Raw genomic sequence first — 18,959 nt, forward strand, 5'->3', positions numbered from 1 at the left:
ACAAGGTTATTTGGCTGTTGGTATTTGCTGCCTGCTCCTGCTTTGTGCCTACAGGTGATGTGAGGGAAAGCTCAATAAATTCTGCCATTCTGTCAACAGACTGTTCTATAACGTGGATATGAAGAAAGTGGAGCTATTTATTTTAGCATGAAAAATAAATATGTCCTTGCTCAAAAAGCCTGGGGCCGAAAATCAAACAAAGCTGAATGGTGTCGTACACCCAGCTGAGCTACATAACATCTCACATATGTGAGAGAGAGAGAGACACACACACACACACACACACACACACACACACACACACACACACACACACACACACACACACACACACACACACACACACACACACACACACACACACACACACACACACACACACACACACACACACACACACACACACACACACACACACACACACACACACACACACACACACACACACACACACACACACACACCTAAGATTCTTGTTTTTCTCCCAATCATTTAATTTTGTCTTTATTTTTCTATGCTGTTCACATACAGTATCCCCATTTCATCTGTTTTCCTTTTCTTTCAAAGAATACTTATGGTACGGTAATGAATGTATAACGATAGATGCTGGGGAAGTGAGCAAACAAGAAAAAAAGAGGCTTTGTCATTTCAAATCCATCTCTGCTATTCAGTGCCAACTGTACACTTGCATCACTTCCACTCTTCTCAGCACAATGAGCCAAAGACATCAAAGCAGAGACTGATAGGGAGAGAGTGGGAAAGACGGAGGGAGGGAGACAAAAGCGTAAGGGCGACTGAGGGAAAAAGACAGAAAGAAAATACACAAAATATCTGTTATGGTCAAAAATGTATGGCGTTATTACAGCAGGATATTTCCAGGTAAACCTTCTGTCTGACCACTGAATACACTTCTGTCTCCTTCACAGCAAAAAAATCATTTTAATCTTCCCAGACAAAAATTACAGTACATAGCATATATTCAGACATGCAGCTAATGGCCATCCCTACAGCTGCAATCAAATTCATTGTATGCTGTTTCAGTGGAAATAGGCGTCCTCATAACATATACTGTCAACACTATTAGCTGAAGGAAGAAGAAATGTTTCAAATTGTATAGGTGGAACAATAATGATGTGAAATACAAGTAAAACAGCATGTCTGGGACTTCAAAGAGTGAATAAATTGTCAACAACGGGTTATATTTGAAGGCGATGAGCACTGATTGCCTTGATATTTAAGGTTAATAAACAGAGCAATGTAGAGCTCAAACTTATTGAAAAATAGCAGAAATAATTTTGCTCTATCCTATTCACCTATCCTTTGGCATGATTTTAATTTCAAATTCTACTCATAGGTTTTAGTTTGGGAGTGATAATTTGTGCGAAAAGAAAAAAAAAATGCAAATGAGCAACTCTTTATCCTGCTCTTATTTTGAAATGATTAGCATTCCCTTCACACATCAGAGCAGGTTTCTCAGCTCCCCTGGATGAAATGCTAATAGTGCTTCCAACCCAGTTTAATGTCAATCCTATTCTACTTTTTTCCCTGTTAGGGAGGAGCTCCCTGTCTCTATTTCCATACAGAGCAGCAGGAGGGACAGACAGCAGGCTTACTCCCCCATCTGGATCTAGGGAATCAGCCCAAGACAGAGAGAGAAGGAGGAACGAGAGGAGGGTGGAGGAGGATCCCCTTGTCCATGCAGGAGTGTTTTTTTTGGGGAAGAGTGCATGAATGCAGACTTGATTTTGCTTCTGCAGAATCCCACCTTTTAAACGACTTCAATAATAATAGATGATGGCCCCATACCAAGAGAGAGAGACACATCTTTGTAGCTTTCTCTATGCCCTATTGATCACAAAAAAATTTGAGGCAAAACACTAAGTCGTGAAAAGAAGAATTTGAACCTGTATCACAGTTGATATATCTATATTCACATCCACTCTGTGGTTTCTGGATGTTTAAATTAAGAAAGCAACACAATGGTAAGAAGGTCAGAAAAGCAGAAATCTAAAAAGCCATCTCTCAGTAGATCTATAGCTTAGTAACCTGTACCGGAAAGCTCCGGTTGAGTATGGCAACTCCCAGCTGTGTAGATATCTTTCAAAATAATTTTTTGAAAGTATTTGCTTTCATGTCAAATAAGAGTGTGTAAATAAAGATTATAAAGTGGGGCAGAAGACTGAATTGGTATCAAATGCCACTCTGTATTACAACCACGTCTTGCCTGAGATGCTCACACAGAGACAACCAAAGATCAGTCCAGGGTTGTGGGAGTGACAGAATTGGGGGAATTAACGGTGTGACTGTCAACACACAATCTGCACTGCAGTATCGTTACAAGGCTCATATTGTTTAGTTTGGAGTTATTAGCTTTCCGAACATAGAGCTGAATCACTTGTAAAACACCCCAAGCTGCCACTCATCCTGAGCTGTAAGACTTTCAGAGTTAAATTTGCATTCATATTTAATACATATAAGCCTGTATTGCATGTGTTCATGTGTGTGGATGCACATGTGATAACAAGGCTTTAAACAAAGCAGCGATTTATAATGATACTGCAACTGAAAATAATGGCATATAATCACACAGCTTCCCAGACTCTGTTTCCCTTAGTGAAACATGGACATATGCCAAGGTCCCTAGTCTAATGAGATGTCTCAGTGACAAAGCACTTAGCAGACAGACAGGGCTTTATGAATGTACTATGACAAGATACATGAATGCAATATAAAAGACAATTCAACAGGTGTTTTTTTATTATGACTTTTTCTTTGAAGAGGTTCTTGATAATAAAAGACTAATTGTTACAATCAAGCTTCTCGGGAAAAAGGTATTTCTTTAACAGTTTGTTCCTACCTTAGGGTCAGCAGTCAGCAGCTTAAAGGCCTCGTACACCTGCCTCTCTTTGACTCCTCCCCCCAGGTCCAGGAAGTTAGCTGGTTTTCCTCCATGCAGGTCAATAATGTCACATGTGGCCATGGCCAAACCGGCTCCATTCACTGTAAAAATGTACTGTGTTAATCAGAGCATGTGAGCAAAATGTGAGTGAGGATTTTGGATGGAGTGCTAAGAGGATTTTTTAAAAGCTGGAGCATTACTCTCACACAAAAAAAAAAATGTATACTAAAATGCAGAGAATAACTAAAGATGAGATTCCCAGTCTGCTCAGACTGGTCAATGCTCCAGGTATTCTGTAACCCGACTCCTCCAGATGGATTGAGTTGCATAATTCGCATTTGCTCAGCATATCCATCTGGGAACTCTTGGTTGGAGATATTTTGGGAAGAGGCAGAAATGCTGGTTGCTGATTGGATAAATCCTCTGTCTATCACCACCTATGTTGGTGATAGACAGTTCAAATCAACCAATCAGATCAAGAAAGCTTACAATGTACTAACAGAGCATCGAGGCAAAGTAAACAACATGTCGGTAAAGGATATTTGCCGTTTGTGTAACGTGAATGTATAGATAAAAGGCACAATTTCAGGTGCCCGGTCCATATTCCAACAGAGCGATTCAAGAGAACAAAGAGTTTGCGAGTGGCTTGCTCGATAGCTGTGCTCATCTCTTCCGCAGAAGCCACCGTTGTGGCCACTGAACAGTCGCTTCTCGTTGCTTCACACTTCATGCCGCTTCAAAACCAAAGCTGATCGGTTTGGTCACTTGGGCAACATTCTCCAAATTTTTTCTGCCGCAAGTTACCAGACTGATCTGCGAGTAAAATACAAGGGAGCTTGTGAGATCAGGGTGGTCTTGCAAGGCTAGGTATTCTGTATAAGTAAGTCTGTACAACCAGACAGAAGTCATGTGCCTTAAAACGGCATGATTTACGGCACAGTTTCTGAATACAGGCTGTGTGCATTTACTTTTCTCATTTCACAGAAGATATACAGTACATCTGCTGAGAAATGAGAAAAGTATATAAATATATATTTATTTAGCACCTTGACATACTTTATGATCAAAAGAAAATGTGAATCTCATTGTTTACAATATGGGGCCTTTAAGTCCAGACTAGAGTACAGAACTTTAGTCAAAAGTCCCTGAGAGGAAAATGTGACACCAGCATCCATGAGTTGATTAAAGCTACCTCTGCTCAAGTAGGGATGACAAGTACTGTACTAACACACACAGAGAAATCCAGCAGTAAATTATTAACCAAAAAAGAGCGAACACCTGAAAAAATATTCACAACCAAAAAGTGGGACCTTTACTAACCAGGAATATTTAATGTTTCAAGTCAGTCAATAAAGAGGACATTTAATAAAGATTGTCTCTCAACTTCAAAGAAAAGAGCGTTGATTAAAAGAGGTTCTGGTATGCTTTTTTGCGGCCTGTGTCATCATTTAACCAACTGCCAACGCGCCTACCCTGCTGAGTTGTGCATGGGCCAAGTCCACAAAAATGTCTTAACTCATTTGGTTTAGCCAAGCTGAACTCGTGTCCTGGCAAGCTCCCCTACCGAAGTCTTAATAAAAGGGAAATTTGCTCTAACAGCTGTCACTTTGGTGGCTTACAGAGCTCTCAAGGAAGCTGCAGGGCCTTAAAAGCGGTTGTTACTTTACAAGAGGCTGGGAATTGGGGATGCAGAACGAAGGGGGGGGCTAGAGCTAACACACATCTAATGTGTTTATGAGGCTACAGGGTAAGACGCGAGAGCACCTGTTAGTGCTGCTGTACACTTTAAAAGCTTTGATTTATGACAAGAGAGGGGCCTTTAATGAGAATGCTAACAATCTGGCTCACTGGAGACTTTCTGGGCGGATTATAGCTAATTAGAACGCATTGGTTACGGCAGCATTCCTTCTGGAGTCATCCGAAAGCTGCTTGTAATGTGGACTCGAAGAGAGCCCAGGCAGACTGCCTTTACTTTGACTAAGTTTTAACTGTGTCCGAGCTTTTTACTTATGTGACTTGAGAGACACATTAAAGCCTTTTGCCAGGAGGGTTTAGCTTCTAGGAGAATTAATTTAATGTTTGGCTTGTGTGTGCAGAAATTAGTTCTGTTTTTCAACAGGGTTTTGTTTCCATACCAAAGCAGGCAATATTTCCGTCCAGTCCGATATATTTGAGGTCCCACTTGGCTGCCTCCATCTCTGTGGGGTCGCTCTCAGTCATGTCATCCATGGCAAACACGGCTTTCTGACGGAACTCAGCATTGTCATCAAAGTTGATCTTAGCATCAAAGCAAACCACTGGAGGAATGAGATGACAAAGGCTGAGTTAGGATTATAGACAGAAACAGAGGAATCACATGAAAGAGAGAGAGAGAGAGAGAGAGAGAGAGAGAGAGAGAGAGAGAGAGAGAGAGAGAGAGAGAGAGAGAGAGAGAGAGAGAGAGAGAGAGAGAGAGAGAGAGAGAGAGAGAGAGAGAGAGAGAGAGAGAGAGAGAGAGAGAGAGAGAGAGAGAGAGAGAGAGAGAGAGAGACACACACACACACACATATGGCAGGCAACAGAAAAGGAACGAGAAAATCTCAGACATAGAAAGCCAACTAAATGTAGTTTCCAAAACCTGAAATTAATGAACGGAGGGGTGTCCCCTCAGCATACTGGTCCTAATTATTTCAGAGGTTAGCTCACTAAGACATGTGTTTTTGACACTGCCTCTAAGGGATAGACCATTATAGTAAATGGACATTTCCTTTACACTTTAAAGAGAGTGCATTTCAAAGAGACCACACTCATGAAGCTACCTGGAAAAATAGCAGGCAAAAAATGTAGTACATTAGATGAAGTGGTTTTTGTATACATATCATTTAAAAGGAGTACTTTACAGATTTAAAAACCAGCTCTGTGTCTTGGCAGTGCGGGCATGGTTTACAAATAAATTTGGCTTGGTGGAAATTCCCACGGGGCAGAGCAGTGCAGCGCATGTCGACCAAAATCTGTGTTTGGATCTTGGCAGACCTCCAATGCCCCGTGCACTGTGGCCATATGAAGCCAAACATTGCTGATCTGCCCGCACTGCCATGACAGAGAGCTGGATTTAAATCAACAAAATGTCTCTTTAAATATGTAGCTGGAGCCAGCAGCCAGTTGACTTAGCTTAGTATAAAGACTGTAAACAGGGTTGTGTCTAGATTTGAGGTCAATTTTGAAAATCTTGGGGGACCATCTAGATCTGGAAACGGGAAATTACCAACCCCTTGCTTGGTCCAAAGGTAAAAAAAAAAAAATCAGCCTACCACCAACTCTAAAGCTCACTAGGTTATGTGTAATATCTCACTAGTTTGTCATTGCTGTGAGGTTGCAAAGCAATCAGCACAGACTCTTGGAAATCACTACGACCAGCCAAGAAAGAGTCCGGCACATAGTCTACCCCACGTAACACTGCAACTGTTTCTTCCTATTACCAGTCTTTATGCTAAGCTCAGTTAACAGGCGGCTGGGGCAAGCTTCATATTTACAAGATATTAGAAGTATCAATCTTTTTATCTAACCAAGCAAATAAGCATATAGTACTATTTCTATGTATTGTACTTGAAATATATTTCCAGTTTTTCATTAAAATATATCTACTATTTTATGTTACTGTCTCTTGCTGTTGATGCCTATAAAACCTTCAGCATTAACTCTTGAATAGCACATTGCAGGTAAACAGACCGCCAAATCGCCCACATGCAATAGTGAGAAAGAGAAACAGAATTTAGAAACAGGGGAATTGGTTTTGAGAGTGATAAACAAAGAAAAACACAAACAAAACAAGTAGATCGACACATGGTACATGCAGCAGGCACACTCTCCTGGGACTGGGGAGTAGACATAGTGTGCTCTCGGTAAAGTTGCACTCCGACTACACATTTCCTTTTGTTTCGGTGTTTTGACACATCCATTATTGCAGTCCATCTACAAAATGAATTCAGCTATTACTAAATGAGACAAATAAAAACACAAATTTTCCACCCTTGAGAAATTTTCCTTTCCAATATATGTCTGTTGAATGCCTGCTGGAAAATAGCAGTGCTCCCTTGTGACGTGAACAAATCGAAACCAAAGAATGAGTTGATTTTAATGTCTACAAAGCCCGCCTCAATCACAGGCACGGTTTCTTCCTGCTGGTAGAAAAGGAAACTCATACCTTTCAGTAAACATTCACCCTTCATTTTATTCATTAATATTCATAAGAAATTATGAAACAACAAACTTCTCTTGTCAATCTTTGATAAAGCATACTTTGAACAAGAATCGTTTTTTTTAGGAGATTAAATAACATCAAAGAAGCGATGCATCTTCAGCGTGTTATGTAATATGTCTCGATAGGAAACATCACAGTCTATCTGTGTTTAGTGCCACAGACGAGAATCATTCTTATTCTTCGGGAGAAAAACAAAGTTCAGTCGAAGTTCAATGTAAGCAGCATCACAACACCTGAAATATGCGTCGTGAATATGTATAATGTCTTTCTCATCTGAATGATGAACACTTGAAATGCTTACCTGCTAACCTCCAACTGTGTTATGTTGTGCAATTTATCATTTATATGTTAAATGACAATGAGGGAATGAAATATACACTGTTCACTGTTACTCAAACTGGACTGAGGCAGACTTTGAGCCAATGCATTGAAGCTGGACCTAAAGCTATGGCAAATAGTGATCCAAATCCCTATGCAAACTATTATTTTACACAAAAGCATGGTATCAGCTTCAAATTGCAGAATCGCCCCTACAGGAAAAACACATTGTTTAAGATCAGCTCTTCCAGCTGTTCTTGGAGACTATTTAGAAAACCAGCAGACCATGTTGTACTCCAGTTACATTTAAAGGAACAATATTGTGAAAAATTAGTTGACGCTGTGTGTAACTTAACACGGTAAGAACAAGGGTTTTATGAACATCACACAGAGAACCTTTTCATTTATTTTTCATTTAAAGATAGTAAATGTCTCTCTAATAATAAATAGTAATCAATAATAATTCCAAGTAAGAGTCCCTAAATATTTTTGGTTCAGCTCATTAGAACAAAGTATGTAGATTTCCAACTAGAAGATTTGAGAAAATGGTTAATTTATGATACCAAAAATTAATAGTTAAAATTAAAATTAAAGTGATCAATTAACAGTAAAATAAAATAAAAATAATTGATTTCTCAATAGTGTAATACCAGGATTTCTTTTTCTTTTAAGACACAAAGGTAGTTGGGTTTATGTAGAACAGCTGATTTTCTCAACAGTTACGTGAGTTTAGGAATAGAGGTAATTAATACTAATATTAGATTTTGCTGCTGAAGGCTAGACTAATTCTAATTAAAAAAAAAAAGAAATGACACTGAAATCAACACTGAAATCGAAACCAACTGTAATGTAAGTAATGTCAATGATTTTTAAAGTCTTCATACTGTAGAATATTCCTGAGTAATAACTCTTTAAAGCCATAGAGTAAATGAAGGATGTTGCTGCTGATGTAATCCTTCATTACTAGTTGATGACAGACTGTAAGCCTTTAGTTAATCATCAGCAACTAGGACTCATCAGCAAACATCAACATGCTATGCTTATGGAAAGCTCTGCTCCCTGAAGCCATTTGGATTTTGATCCAGACAAAGTCATGCTGACAAGAAACTGACGTCAATGTGTTGCAATTACACTTCACATTTTTAAATGCATTCAGGTCCGAGGAGATAGTATGCCTGCTGTATCCCACAGTTAGTAAGTAATAGGTGGCTGCATGTTTGTGCAAGAATTCTCTCTATTTAAATGTTGATATTATGGATGTTTAACATGACTTGGGGACAGCTAACCACACACACACACACAGAGAGAGAGGGAGAGAGAGAGGGAGAGAGGGAGAGAGAGAGAGAGAGAGAGAGAGGGAGAGAGAGAGAGAGAGAGAGAGAGAGAGAGAGAGAGAGAGAGAGAGAGAGAGAAAAGGTACCTTGTCCTTCGGGAGTTTCTCCGAGGGGATTGACTTCGACTTGAGTGGCGTCGACTTTCAGGAACAGATCATAGAGCCTCTTAATCTGATCTGCTGCCTGTGAAATCCACATAGGATGGTAATTACTCGATGGTTTGGCTCTGAGCAGCCGGCCCTGCCAAGGCCACTCAGCCTCCCACACAGGCAACATAAAACATGGCAAATCACCTTCAAAATCATGCTGTCTGAGTTTGTTTTGCATGAATAACTATGTCTCTAGGAGGTAAAATGTTTCTCATTCTTTGTCATCTGACAGATAGGACAGAATTTCATACAGAATTGATGTTCATGATCAGTGTATGGGCAATGTATGAATACAGTCCGTGAATAAGAGCCACATAGAAATGCCAAAACACTTAAATCATCTCCGTCAAAATTCTTTTGTTAAAAGCATTTCAAATGATCTCTCTATTGCTGCATCGGTTCTTTAGTAATGAAACAGCTTGATACAGCATTGAAAGATTTCTGAATGCACATTTCCAGACACTGTCTCACTTACTTACTTTTTGCTTTCTCATGCCCACACACAGATCCAATATAGACGTGCGCACACACTTCACCCATCTCCACAAAGAACATGTCACCCCACAGTTCGTTCGAGACAGTAAAGGTATTTTAGAAAAGCTGTAATTTTCTCTGAATTAAAAAGTCTGGCAGCTGACTCACAGCAACCAAGGAAGGCATACTGACAATGCAGAAACTTAACCAATCCTTTTCTGTTTAAAATCAACGCCCATTCAGTATTCTGCAAAAAAATTAAAAAAAATAAAAAGGATTGCATACAATTCAGTGCAACCCAAAATCAAAACAGCCTTGACTGTCATTTTGCTTCTCAGAAGCAGATTCACTTGGCTCATTTTTACATATTCCATGTGCTAAGATTGTGAGCTAATCTGATTTCTCATGCCACGGTGCCTAATAAACAAATTAGTGATCTGATGCCAAGAGGCAAATGGCTTTGACACGAACATACTCATTTCTGAATGTGGCGGTTCTCTACTGTTTTCCCTTGGCCTCATTTTACTAGCTAATGCTGCCTGAGTAAGATTTGTAAACAAGAAAAAATGTTTGTTTCACTGACCTAAAAGTTTTAGGCTGCCAATTGTCACAAGTTTTGTCTCTTACTGTATGATTAACTGACAAAATCAATATGAGCCATGTTCTGTGATGGTACTAGTAGCGATGTCAGCTCCCTCGGCCTTGCACAGTGCTGTGCATCATTGCCAGATATATGACAATAGACCACCTGGCAAGTGAGTCTAGTTTAATGACACTTCACAAGTTGCCTCTGTAAAACTAATAATAGCCAAAGTTTGGTCAATGAGGATAAATCTGTCTATGTTTGTGTGTGTGTGTGTGTGTGTGTGTGTGTGTGTGTGTGTGTGTGTGTGTGTGTGTGTGTGTGTGCATCGTAGATTTTTCTGTCTCTTCTTTGCATTGTCTTTAAAGCCTTCAGTGTGCCCATTACCTGTCTCTGCAGAGGTCCTTTGAAACCCAAATTAGCTGCCATGCGAAGTGCCTGGTCGTCTTGCACGCCTTCAAATATATCTATGACTTCCTATAAGATACGCAGTGAGAGTGAAAGAAAAAGGGAGGGAAACAAATGGAGAGAGGGATGAGGGAGAACAAGAGGCTCAAACGCAAGACTTTAATTTGACACCAAGTGGATGTTCATATTAAACTCCGTCCCAACATCGTAATTAAGGAGTGGCAAGCTGCCAGACATGGAGAATGGGAGACTTGGGGTTGAAACGATAGATTTATGATCATCTGACTCTAATATTTTTGACTTTCAGAGAGAGAGAGGTCCTCACTAATCAACTTTGTTCATGGATATAAAAAATGGATGAAGGATTTCAGGGTACACAGTGGTGAAGAAAATAAAGTATAAAGATGCGGCTGTTGTTGGCTTGTATGAATCAATTCTCTAAGTCTGGACCATATAGATTTTAATGAGATGTGTGAAAGGCTATCATGTTTGTTAGATACCATACACTACAGCTGTGTACTCTATACTGTATACAAACTTAAATCTTCTGCTGAGATAATGAATGACATAAACCTCAGCTTGATCTTCACAATTTGTTCAAACATCTGTAGACACGTGCAAAAGGAAGATAAACAAAGGTTGAAAATGGAGGCAAACTCCATCTGCAATGCTTTAATTGTACATCTGTTAAAAACAACAAGGACGTGTTGCCAAGTAGCCAAGCGACAACGATGGATTAGGGTCTGTAAATGGAATTTAATAAATAGCAATAAAAACCACAGAAGGCTGTGTATTTGTTCATGTTAAGCTTCAGTGTTTTGCTGTATGTTTTCAGCTGCTGCAGTGCCCATGCAGGCACAACACTAAATTTAATTGAACAAGCATAAAAAAGAACTGAGGACGAATTTCATGTGTAAAGCCCACTGGGCAAGCCAGCCTAGACATAATTTCAATACAAGTAAAACTTTTGTTGATTGAAGAGGAAGATCTTTGAGAAAAGATGGCAAGGAGTTTTCTCTAGGGTTTGGCAATGTCTAGTTTCAGCAGGGAGATGTTTTCAAATGGTGAGTTCAATACGTTCCTGGTTTTTAACTCTAAAAAATAAATGAAAATGTCAAGAAAGGAATTATTCTTAGTATCTTACACCTGTTTTCCTTATTAAACAGAAAAATACAACCGTATACCTTCTAGATTTGAGTTTCTCCCTTTCACTAGCTCTACAAGCTGTCTGTCCCTACTGCCTCTCGCTGCCATTGCCCGCTGATCAGCATCTCTTAATTGTTCTTTGAAGGCTGACCATTAAATAAGCAAAATATGACAAAATGACAAAACAAAACAACTGTCAACAAGTCACAGATAGTCAATACAGTATTTGTTGGTTGCCCAGCCCTAGTTTGCACTCTATTTAAGAGCTCCATTTAGCCGGACTAGATCAATCAATTTCACCGTAAGCACTGCTATTTGTAAGGCAGATACATTGAATTTAGTTTTTCTTCTCATTCGATATTGTAGTGATGGGTATGTACCACAAATCATATACCTTAAAGATGAGTTCTGGGGAGCTGGCTGCTACCTCCTCGATATCCATACCTCCCTGGGGGCTGCCTACCATGACAGGACCATTACAGGCGCGGTCCATCAGGATGGCAAAGTAGGTCTCCCTGGTAATGTCCAGGGCCTCAGCAACCATCACCTTGATAAGGTATAGCAGGAGAAAGAGGGTCTGATAGAGGAATGTGGCTAGAATGCTAACTTGACTTTGTGATCCCATAATGGGTACCTACTGTAACCCTAATAAAAAAAAAAACTAATTTCACTTTTCCTGACTTCCACCTAGTATTTGGCAAAACTTTATTTTTTACGTTACAGTGCACCTTTAAAAGTGTCCACAATATTCTATACTAGCTTGAACACAATGACACAGGGAAATAAGCAGAAGATTGGCAGAATCTATGAAGCGTAGCTCTGAGAAAATCTCCTATGCTCTGAATGAGAAAAAGGGAGGCGAACAGAGAGGAATTGAATGCTGAGAGTCCGGCAGATAAGCAGAAAGAGGAAACAAGCAAGAGGCTCATTTGGAGGGTGGAAAAATAATTACGAGCGATCAGTTGTATGGTGGTTAATGGGCTTCAGGTTTTCAGCTTAAGTGAGCTTGAACATGCACAACCCTTATATTCTGCTTCCATGCTATCGCCCAGAAGATGAGGATGGATAGCCTTCGCTCAACTCCATGTTCACAGACAGCACCCCCATCTCCTTGTCCAAATGTGGTCTTCTCCAATCACTCAAATGTTCTGTTAAGACTGAAGTCATTCGACCTGTAGCCTGATACTTCACTCAGACTAAACATATGCTATTCCCACCATCTCGTTCTTTCCTTTTCCCCAAAACCCCCTGTTTTAGCGTTCCACAGTCTTCTACCACAGCCCGTCTCGTCTTCCCTTATCTACCCTACTCGTCCCTCTATCAGCTCCATGACAGCAAATCCATGTAGATGCTGAAGTGTTGTCCATTTTCCTGTGGTGTTCAGTACGGGTTAGGGTTGATGCAAGCGCCATTTGGCAAGTTGACAGCTATGCTCTGGCTGTCATCTGATGGACCAGGTTGTGATTACTTCTGTTACTCAATCCTCAAAGTCAGTCAAGGGCTGTTTCTCTGAGACCATTTGGAGGTCAGGTCTTGCTCACATCTAATCCACTTCTGCCCAGTTTATGTTGTTGTTTGTTTACCTTTTCCTCTGCCTCTGAGATATTGAGTTAATTCTGAGCTTTTGAACCTTCTAGACCCCAGGTGCTTTCTATAAAAGTGACAAGTGTGACACCCACCTAAACTTCGCAGTAGGAGCAGAAGTTAGGTGAAATTGGGGGTAGCAAGGGTAAAGGGAGATGGGAAAGAGACAAAGAAAGTGAGCTGGAAGTACACACAAGACTGAGAAGTCTTCATCACCTGGAAATGTCTGTTTTGAGGAGTTACTGCATGCAGCATGCAAGCAGAGAACATTATACTCCTGCTTGTTAGTGGCACATAGGAACAGTTGTTTACTGAGCACTTTAAATTCACAGTGGGCCTGGTGGAATTTATGCAATGAGCCATAACACCAGCTAGCGCAAACCCACAGTAAACAACAGTGGAGGGCTAATATTTAAAACAAAAAAGCCATGGAGCCAGACAGCCTTCACAGTCATTAAGTTTACAGAACTGCATTACTGGACTCAAAATGCCTTGAAATGAGGTCAGAAAAAAAAACAAGAAGAAAGAGCAAAGTTTATCTTTATTTCCCTCAGTCTGCGCAGTAGCTCACCGTTTTCACTTTCACTCCATCTTTCGGTGTCTGCTTTGTAGTCAGGTTGAAACCCAGCATTTTATTGGCCAGTTCACCAACCACAGTAGGGCTGAAGGAGAGAGGTTGCAAGTCAGTTTTAATTAAAAAATAAAAACCCTGACATGCATGAAAAAAAAGATGAGAAAAGCAGGTGAATGGCCAAATGAATAAGTATTTCTTTATTTCTCCAGAGTTCAGTTAAAGAGAGATATGCCTCAGCACTGGGCATTTATCTAACATATTTTGGCAAAGCACAGTTTTTGGATACACTTTTGTACATACACTACACATTGCTGTGAAAAAACCTCCATTTATACCCACATGCCACGGCTCCTTCTGTAAGCCTGCTCTGATTTTGTAAGTGAATAAAAAAGAAGCCAGGGTTGTATTCATCCTTTGATAGATGAGACGAAGGTGAACTGTGCACTCATGTCACTGTCTGGGGACGATGAAAGTCAGCATATCTCAGTTTTGAAAAGTTTCCAGCCATTGTGAACCCTGAAGTATGGTGACGGTGATACATATCTGGGACAATTGTCATAAATCACCTTTTTGCCTTTAAGGCGGCAGTAAATGGTAGGCACCTTTACTAGATGGCACTGTTTTAGTACATGGAAACTTGGCAGAGGGAAATGCAGAGCCCGAGCAAAGAAAAACGCCTTCAAGTTGCAGTTTAGCCTTTGTAAAAATGCACAAGATTTCAGATTGAGCCTTCATTGGAGGAATGCACCCATCACACTTTGTAATCCTTTGCTAGAACACAACAAACCTCAGCAACGGCACAAAACACAATCAACCCGAAAGAGGAAAACTCAGTATGGGGCGCGAAATGCTTCTGACGACCTTAAAATCACCTTTTTAACATTTAATTGAGAGTAGTTGTTCCAAAACGAGACACGGGAAGAAAGGAAAGCTGTTTATTTGCACCACAAGTAATCATGACGGTGTCTTTTTGCCCAGGGAACATCTTCAGAGAGCTCTTTAAGCCTCCTCACTCATAAACGACGCTGTCGCAGGAGATATAAGATAAGTCTACTGTATACCCTACAATAACTCAGTCTGAAATGTAGATAGGGACATACTTACTCCTTAGTTAAGTGCACTCCACCTTTAAGGCCACTGTCAAACACACCCTTTCCTCTGCCACCGGCCAGAATCTGAGCTTTCAACACAATCTCTTTGGCATCTGAAAGAAAGAAACAGACGTAGAAAAAAAGTGAGAATGACAAAAGGAGGGAAAGAAAGAGAGAGACAGAGCACATATCTGTCCATCTGATTTAAAGAAGCTGTGGAAGAGGAATAGGTGAGGCAGGGAGTGTGATATATGAAAAGATTAGGCATAATGTAGGGAAGAAGAGAATGTTTACAGTGCAGCGTTCAGCACCCATCCAAAAGGAATAGCCTGTTCTGACCTACATTATTATTATTATTATTATTATTATTATTATTATTATTATTATTAACATAGGTTCTGAGCGATCTGATCACAAGTGGACAGCTCTCAGTCTGTCTGTTCACACCTGACAGCAGCTCTACACATACATCTTCAGTGACCACTTCCCGGCTCTGTATGTAAATAAACACCTACATCATTTCTGTTTAGGATATAGATGACTTACACATTTGTTCATGTGTTGTGTGTGAATTGCAGTTGTTACCCTCACATAAATCATTATTACCCTCATTGTAACAGATATGAGATAACTCATGAAAAAGCGATTTCATAGTTTGTGTGTGCCAACCATTTGTGAGAGAAATGTTTGGCACACAGACAAACTAGGAAATCGCTTTTTTGTGTGTAGTATGTTCGGAATGTCTGGTGTATTTTATGAACATATAAATAATGATGTCTACCTGCTGCGATTTGTGCAGAAGAGCAGAGAGAAATATGCCTTTTTTTAGCCTCTGTTCAGCTCACGACTTTACTTTACTGTCATGTTAAGTTACTGCAGATGAAGCCCCAACATTTCCTGTTTTGCTGCTTCACAATAAAAGTATATAATTAAAAAAATAACATGGGTCTTTTATTGTTAAGAATTTATAGGAAATGAATGTGTTTATCCATCTTACAGCTGCTCCGACTTGTCAATATCAACAGCTGATGTTACAAAGAAAGAACAGGAATATCTGTAGCAATATATCCTACATATTCATGAATCCATCCACAACACATGATTCACTCTCAGTGGTTTCTGTGACAGGGGAATAACTTTCAAAATAACAATGTTTAAAAGTACAAAAACAGCCAAAATACACAGAGCTATAGAATCAGACGTTGTGGACAAAGCCTGGAAATGAAGAGGTACTTCCTCTCACACACAGGGCTCAGTTGAGTAGGCAGTCCCTAATGTGGTCACATACTATTCTCACTACTATTAGAATGTGGATACACGCAGCCTGAACCACCTCCGCATGTTGCTTTTGAGATCAGATTTCAGGGCCTCCTCAATGAGTCCTGACAGTGCTTTACCTTGTACTTAGAGCTGTTCACTTGTGATTGAATCACTCAGGATACATGTTACTGCCAAGTGGAAACAGAGTGAATAACCCAAGCATTATTACAATGTACAGTAGTACAGGAATTACTGTACCCATGTTGAAATGGATGTAAGAGGATATTTTAAACAACTAAAGGCCTTTGCACACTAAGTCTGTATTTATTTTTCTATTTCTATTTCTGTATTTATTTATTTTGCTGGTATAGTGGCTCTGAGTGGTTGAATAACTCTCTAAAGTATTTTGACAGATGCTGAAAAATAAAAGCAAAAATCAAACCTGTACCCAAAACTTCAAAGTTTCGTTGTTTAGACATTTTACTAAAATACTGAAATTTATATATCATGGTGGCATTAGCATGAAAGTCATAGGGTCACCAGAGTCAGTAGGCTGCATCCTCTGGTGAATATGAATGTCTTTGAAAAAGGTAACGGTAATCCATCTCATAGTTTGAGAGATATTTCCGTCTGGACCAAAGTGATGGACTGACCCACAGAACCAACTCTGCCATCTCTAGAACTATGCCGCTAGCATGGCTAAAGATACCATTTACACACTGTACAATATACACTTCAACTGTTTAATGGTGCGTTTCCTTACAAATGACATCCGGTTACACAGTGCAAGAAGTGAAACAAGCAACTGCACAACTGTTGCAACTTTTTCATGACCTTGCTCCAAATATATAACCACCCTGCATCCCCTGTGCTGTCACTGCCACCTTGATATAACTTGCACATCAGGAGGAGGCCCCTCAGCTGTCTGTTCAGCATCCTCCCCAAAATCTCCCTCGATTCAATTGGAGCGAGGACACTCGATGAAAGATGGTCTCTGGCTAGGTTATTATTATCTTTGTGGGGGAGTTCAGCCATTGACAGGTGGCTGCCATCAGGATGGGAAGTGGGTGTTAGGATGAGTGGAAGGGGATGATCTCCCGTGCAATGGCGAGAAAGACACCTTGACCTTGAGGGCTGGAGACAGGCTCCTCCCTTTACTGCGTATACAAAAAACCTAAACTCTACAAGCAGGGTAGAGGACATCTAGACAGGAGCTGGTGAGCGGAGAGAGCCTGAAAACTCTGGCCATGCCCACTGCTGCTGTAGAAAGAAAAATGACCCAGAGAAAATAGCCTGTGACAGGGTGGCAGGGATTAAACTAACACTGCATTAGTGAGGCCCGTTCTCTGTGGAGAGTCGAGAGCTGAGAGGGGAGAAAGAAATAGAGGGAATGAGAGAATAAAGGTGTGCCCATATGCAAAGGGTTTTGAGAGGAGTCATAAATGAATAAATATGTTAATAAAAAACTGCTACTGTGCAAAATTAAAAAGGGTTCAAAGCAAGATGAAATAGAGTGTCCTGTGGGCATGTGTAGCGGAGAGGGGCGACACAGAGGAAATTACTTTTGCTTTAAATAAGAAAAAAAAAGTGGAAGAACAAAGATGTAGCCCAATAGGGAGATTCCATTGTTTGAGGTGTGGAGAAAGGTTAGGGTATTGACACATTGATAAGGACCATGCAAAAAAAAACACAAAATATGGCTTTAAAAGGAAGACATATTAAATATATTAAAAAGGCATGCAATGTGACAGGAAAGGTAATGGAGTGAGAAGAGGCAGGTGTTCATTCCTGCTGCACTAGTAATTGATAGCAAAGCTGCTTAACATGTGGCACACAACAATATATTGAAGCAGTATGAGTGATTATGGATGGGCACTGAAAGAATAATGTTCTGATAATAGGAGGAAAGTTTATAAAAACAAAACAAAACAGAGACAAAATGAGAAATAAAAATGCATTTAAACTGCATGTGAAAGACTGCATGCTGAAAAGATCCCTGTAGAATCATTCCAAATTCTTTGGTTAACATTGAGACACCACTCTGTTGGAACACATGGAGAGGATAATGATGTCCTCAAAGATCACAGTGTGCATGGTGCATGGTAAAGAGCAGGGCAGCCATTATCTGGTAGTATGACAGACATGAGATGGCCTCTAACACTCAGACAAAAGGTTGGACCCTAATGAGTGCGGAGCAGAATGGGGGAGTGGATGGAAAAGGAGTAGTAGCATGTAAAATCAGAGAAATGTCATGTCCCATGTTCAACCTGAACATTGCCATGAGTAACAGGAAAGTAGAAAGCATGCCTGAAGTTAATCAGTAAAGATACCAGGGAGCACTGTTGGAGAGTCGAAGCTTAAATTGTTCATACAGTGAAACCATGCAATATTAAATCTGTACACAGAGGCCACACCAATGAAAAGTGATGACCATTTCTTTCTAATTATGTTCTCTCAGATTCTGTCCAAAATTCTTCATACAAGAAGGTTTTAATTACTGTGGTTGCAAAATACACACAGAGTGTAGTATATGCATTTGATATATGACAGATATTTTTTCTTACTTGTTGTAGCCAATTAAATAGAAATAACTCCTGTAGAATATTATTTGGTTATTATATTATTGTTGAAGGAAAACCCATTTCTTGAGGGGAGGGGACCACAGTTGCATAAGCGGTTCTCTGCTTCCATTTGTATCATACATGGCCCACTGTGAAGATGCGGAGCAAGATTTTCATCTCTATTTGTTTTCTCTATCTTGGGGACACAGGGGGAGGAGATTAACATTGCACAACATCTCCAATCAAATCACATGCAATCGGAGTAATGTGGTCATCATCCTCAGGCCGTACTCATTCCCTAGTAATGAGTGCAAATCAACTCCCTGTCTGCTTGCCAG

At 40.1% G+C, this 18,959-nt stretch overlaps 1 protein-coding gene across 1 annotated transcript in view; it reads right to left on the reverse strand.

The window, feature by feature from the left end:
* The window catches only part of suclg2 (succinate-CoA ligase GDP-forming subunit beta), a gene marked incomplete at its 5' end in the record, with an annotated part of 125,936 nt that overhangs the window by 53,464 nt on the left and 53,513 nt on the right, over nucleotides 1-18,959 (reverse strand). Inside the window, 7 exons of the mRNA XM_083938753.1 lie at nucleotides 2,858-3,000; nucleotides 5,035-5,196; nucleotides 8,878-8,974; nucleotides 10,385-10,474; nucleotides 11,946-12,098; nucleotides 13,707-13,797; nucleotides 14,814-14,913. Coding sequence (XP_083794879.1) covers nucleotides 2,858-3,000; nucleotides 5,035-5,196; nucleotides 8,878-8,974; nucleotides 10,385-10,474; nucleotides 11,946-12,098; nucleotides 13,707-13,797; nucleotides 14,814-14,913 — 836 coding nt within the window. The remainder of the gene's footprint in view (nucleotides 1-2,857; nucleotides 3,001-5,034; nucleotides 5,197-8,877; nucleotides 8,975-10,384; nucleotides 10,475-11,945; nucleotides 12,099-13,706; nucleotides 13,798-14,813; nucleotides 14,914-18,959) is intronic.

The sequence above is a fragment of the Echiichthys vipera genome (genome assembly GCF_963691815.1).
Source record: "Echiichthys vipera genome assembly, chromosome: X".
Lineage (NCBI taxonomy): Eukaryota > Metazoa > Chordata > Actinopteri > Perciformes > Trachinidae > Echiichthys > Echiichthys vipera.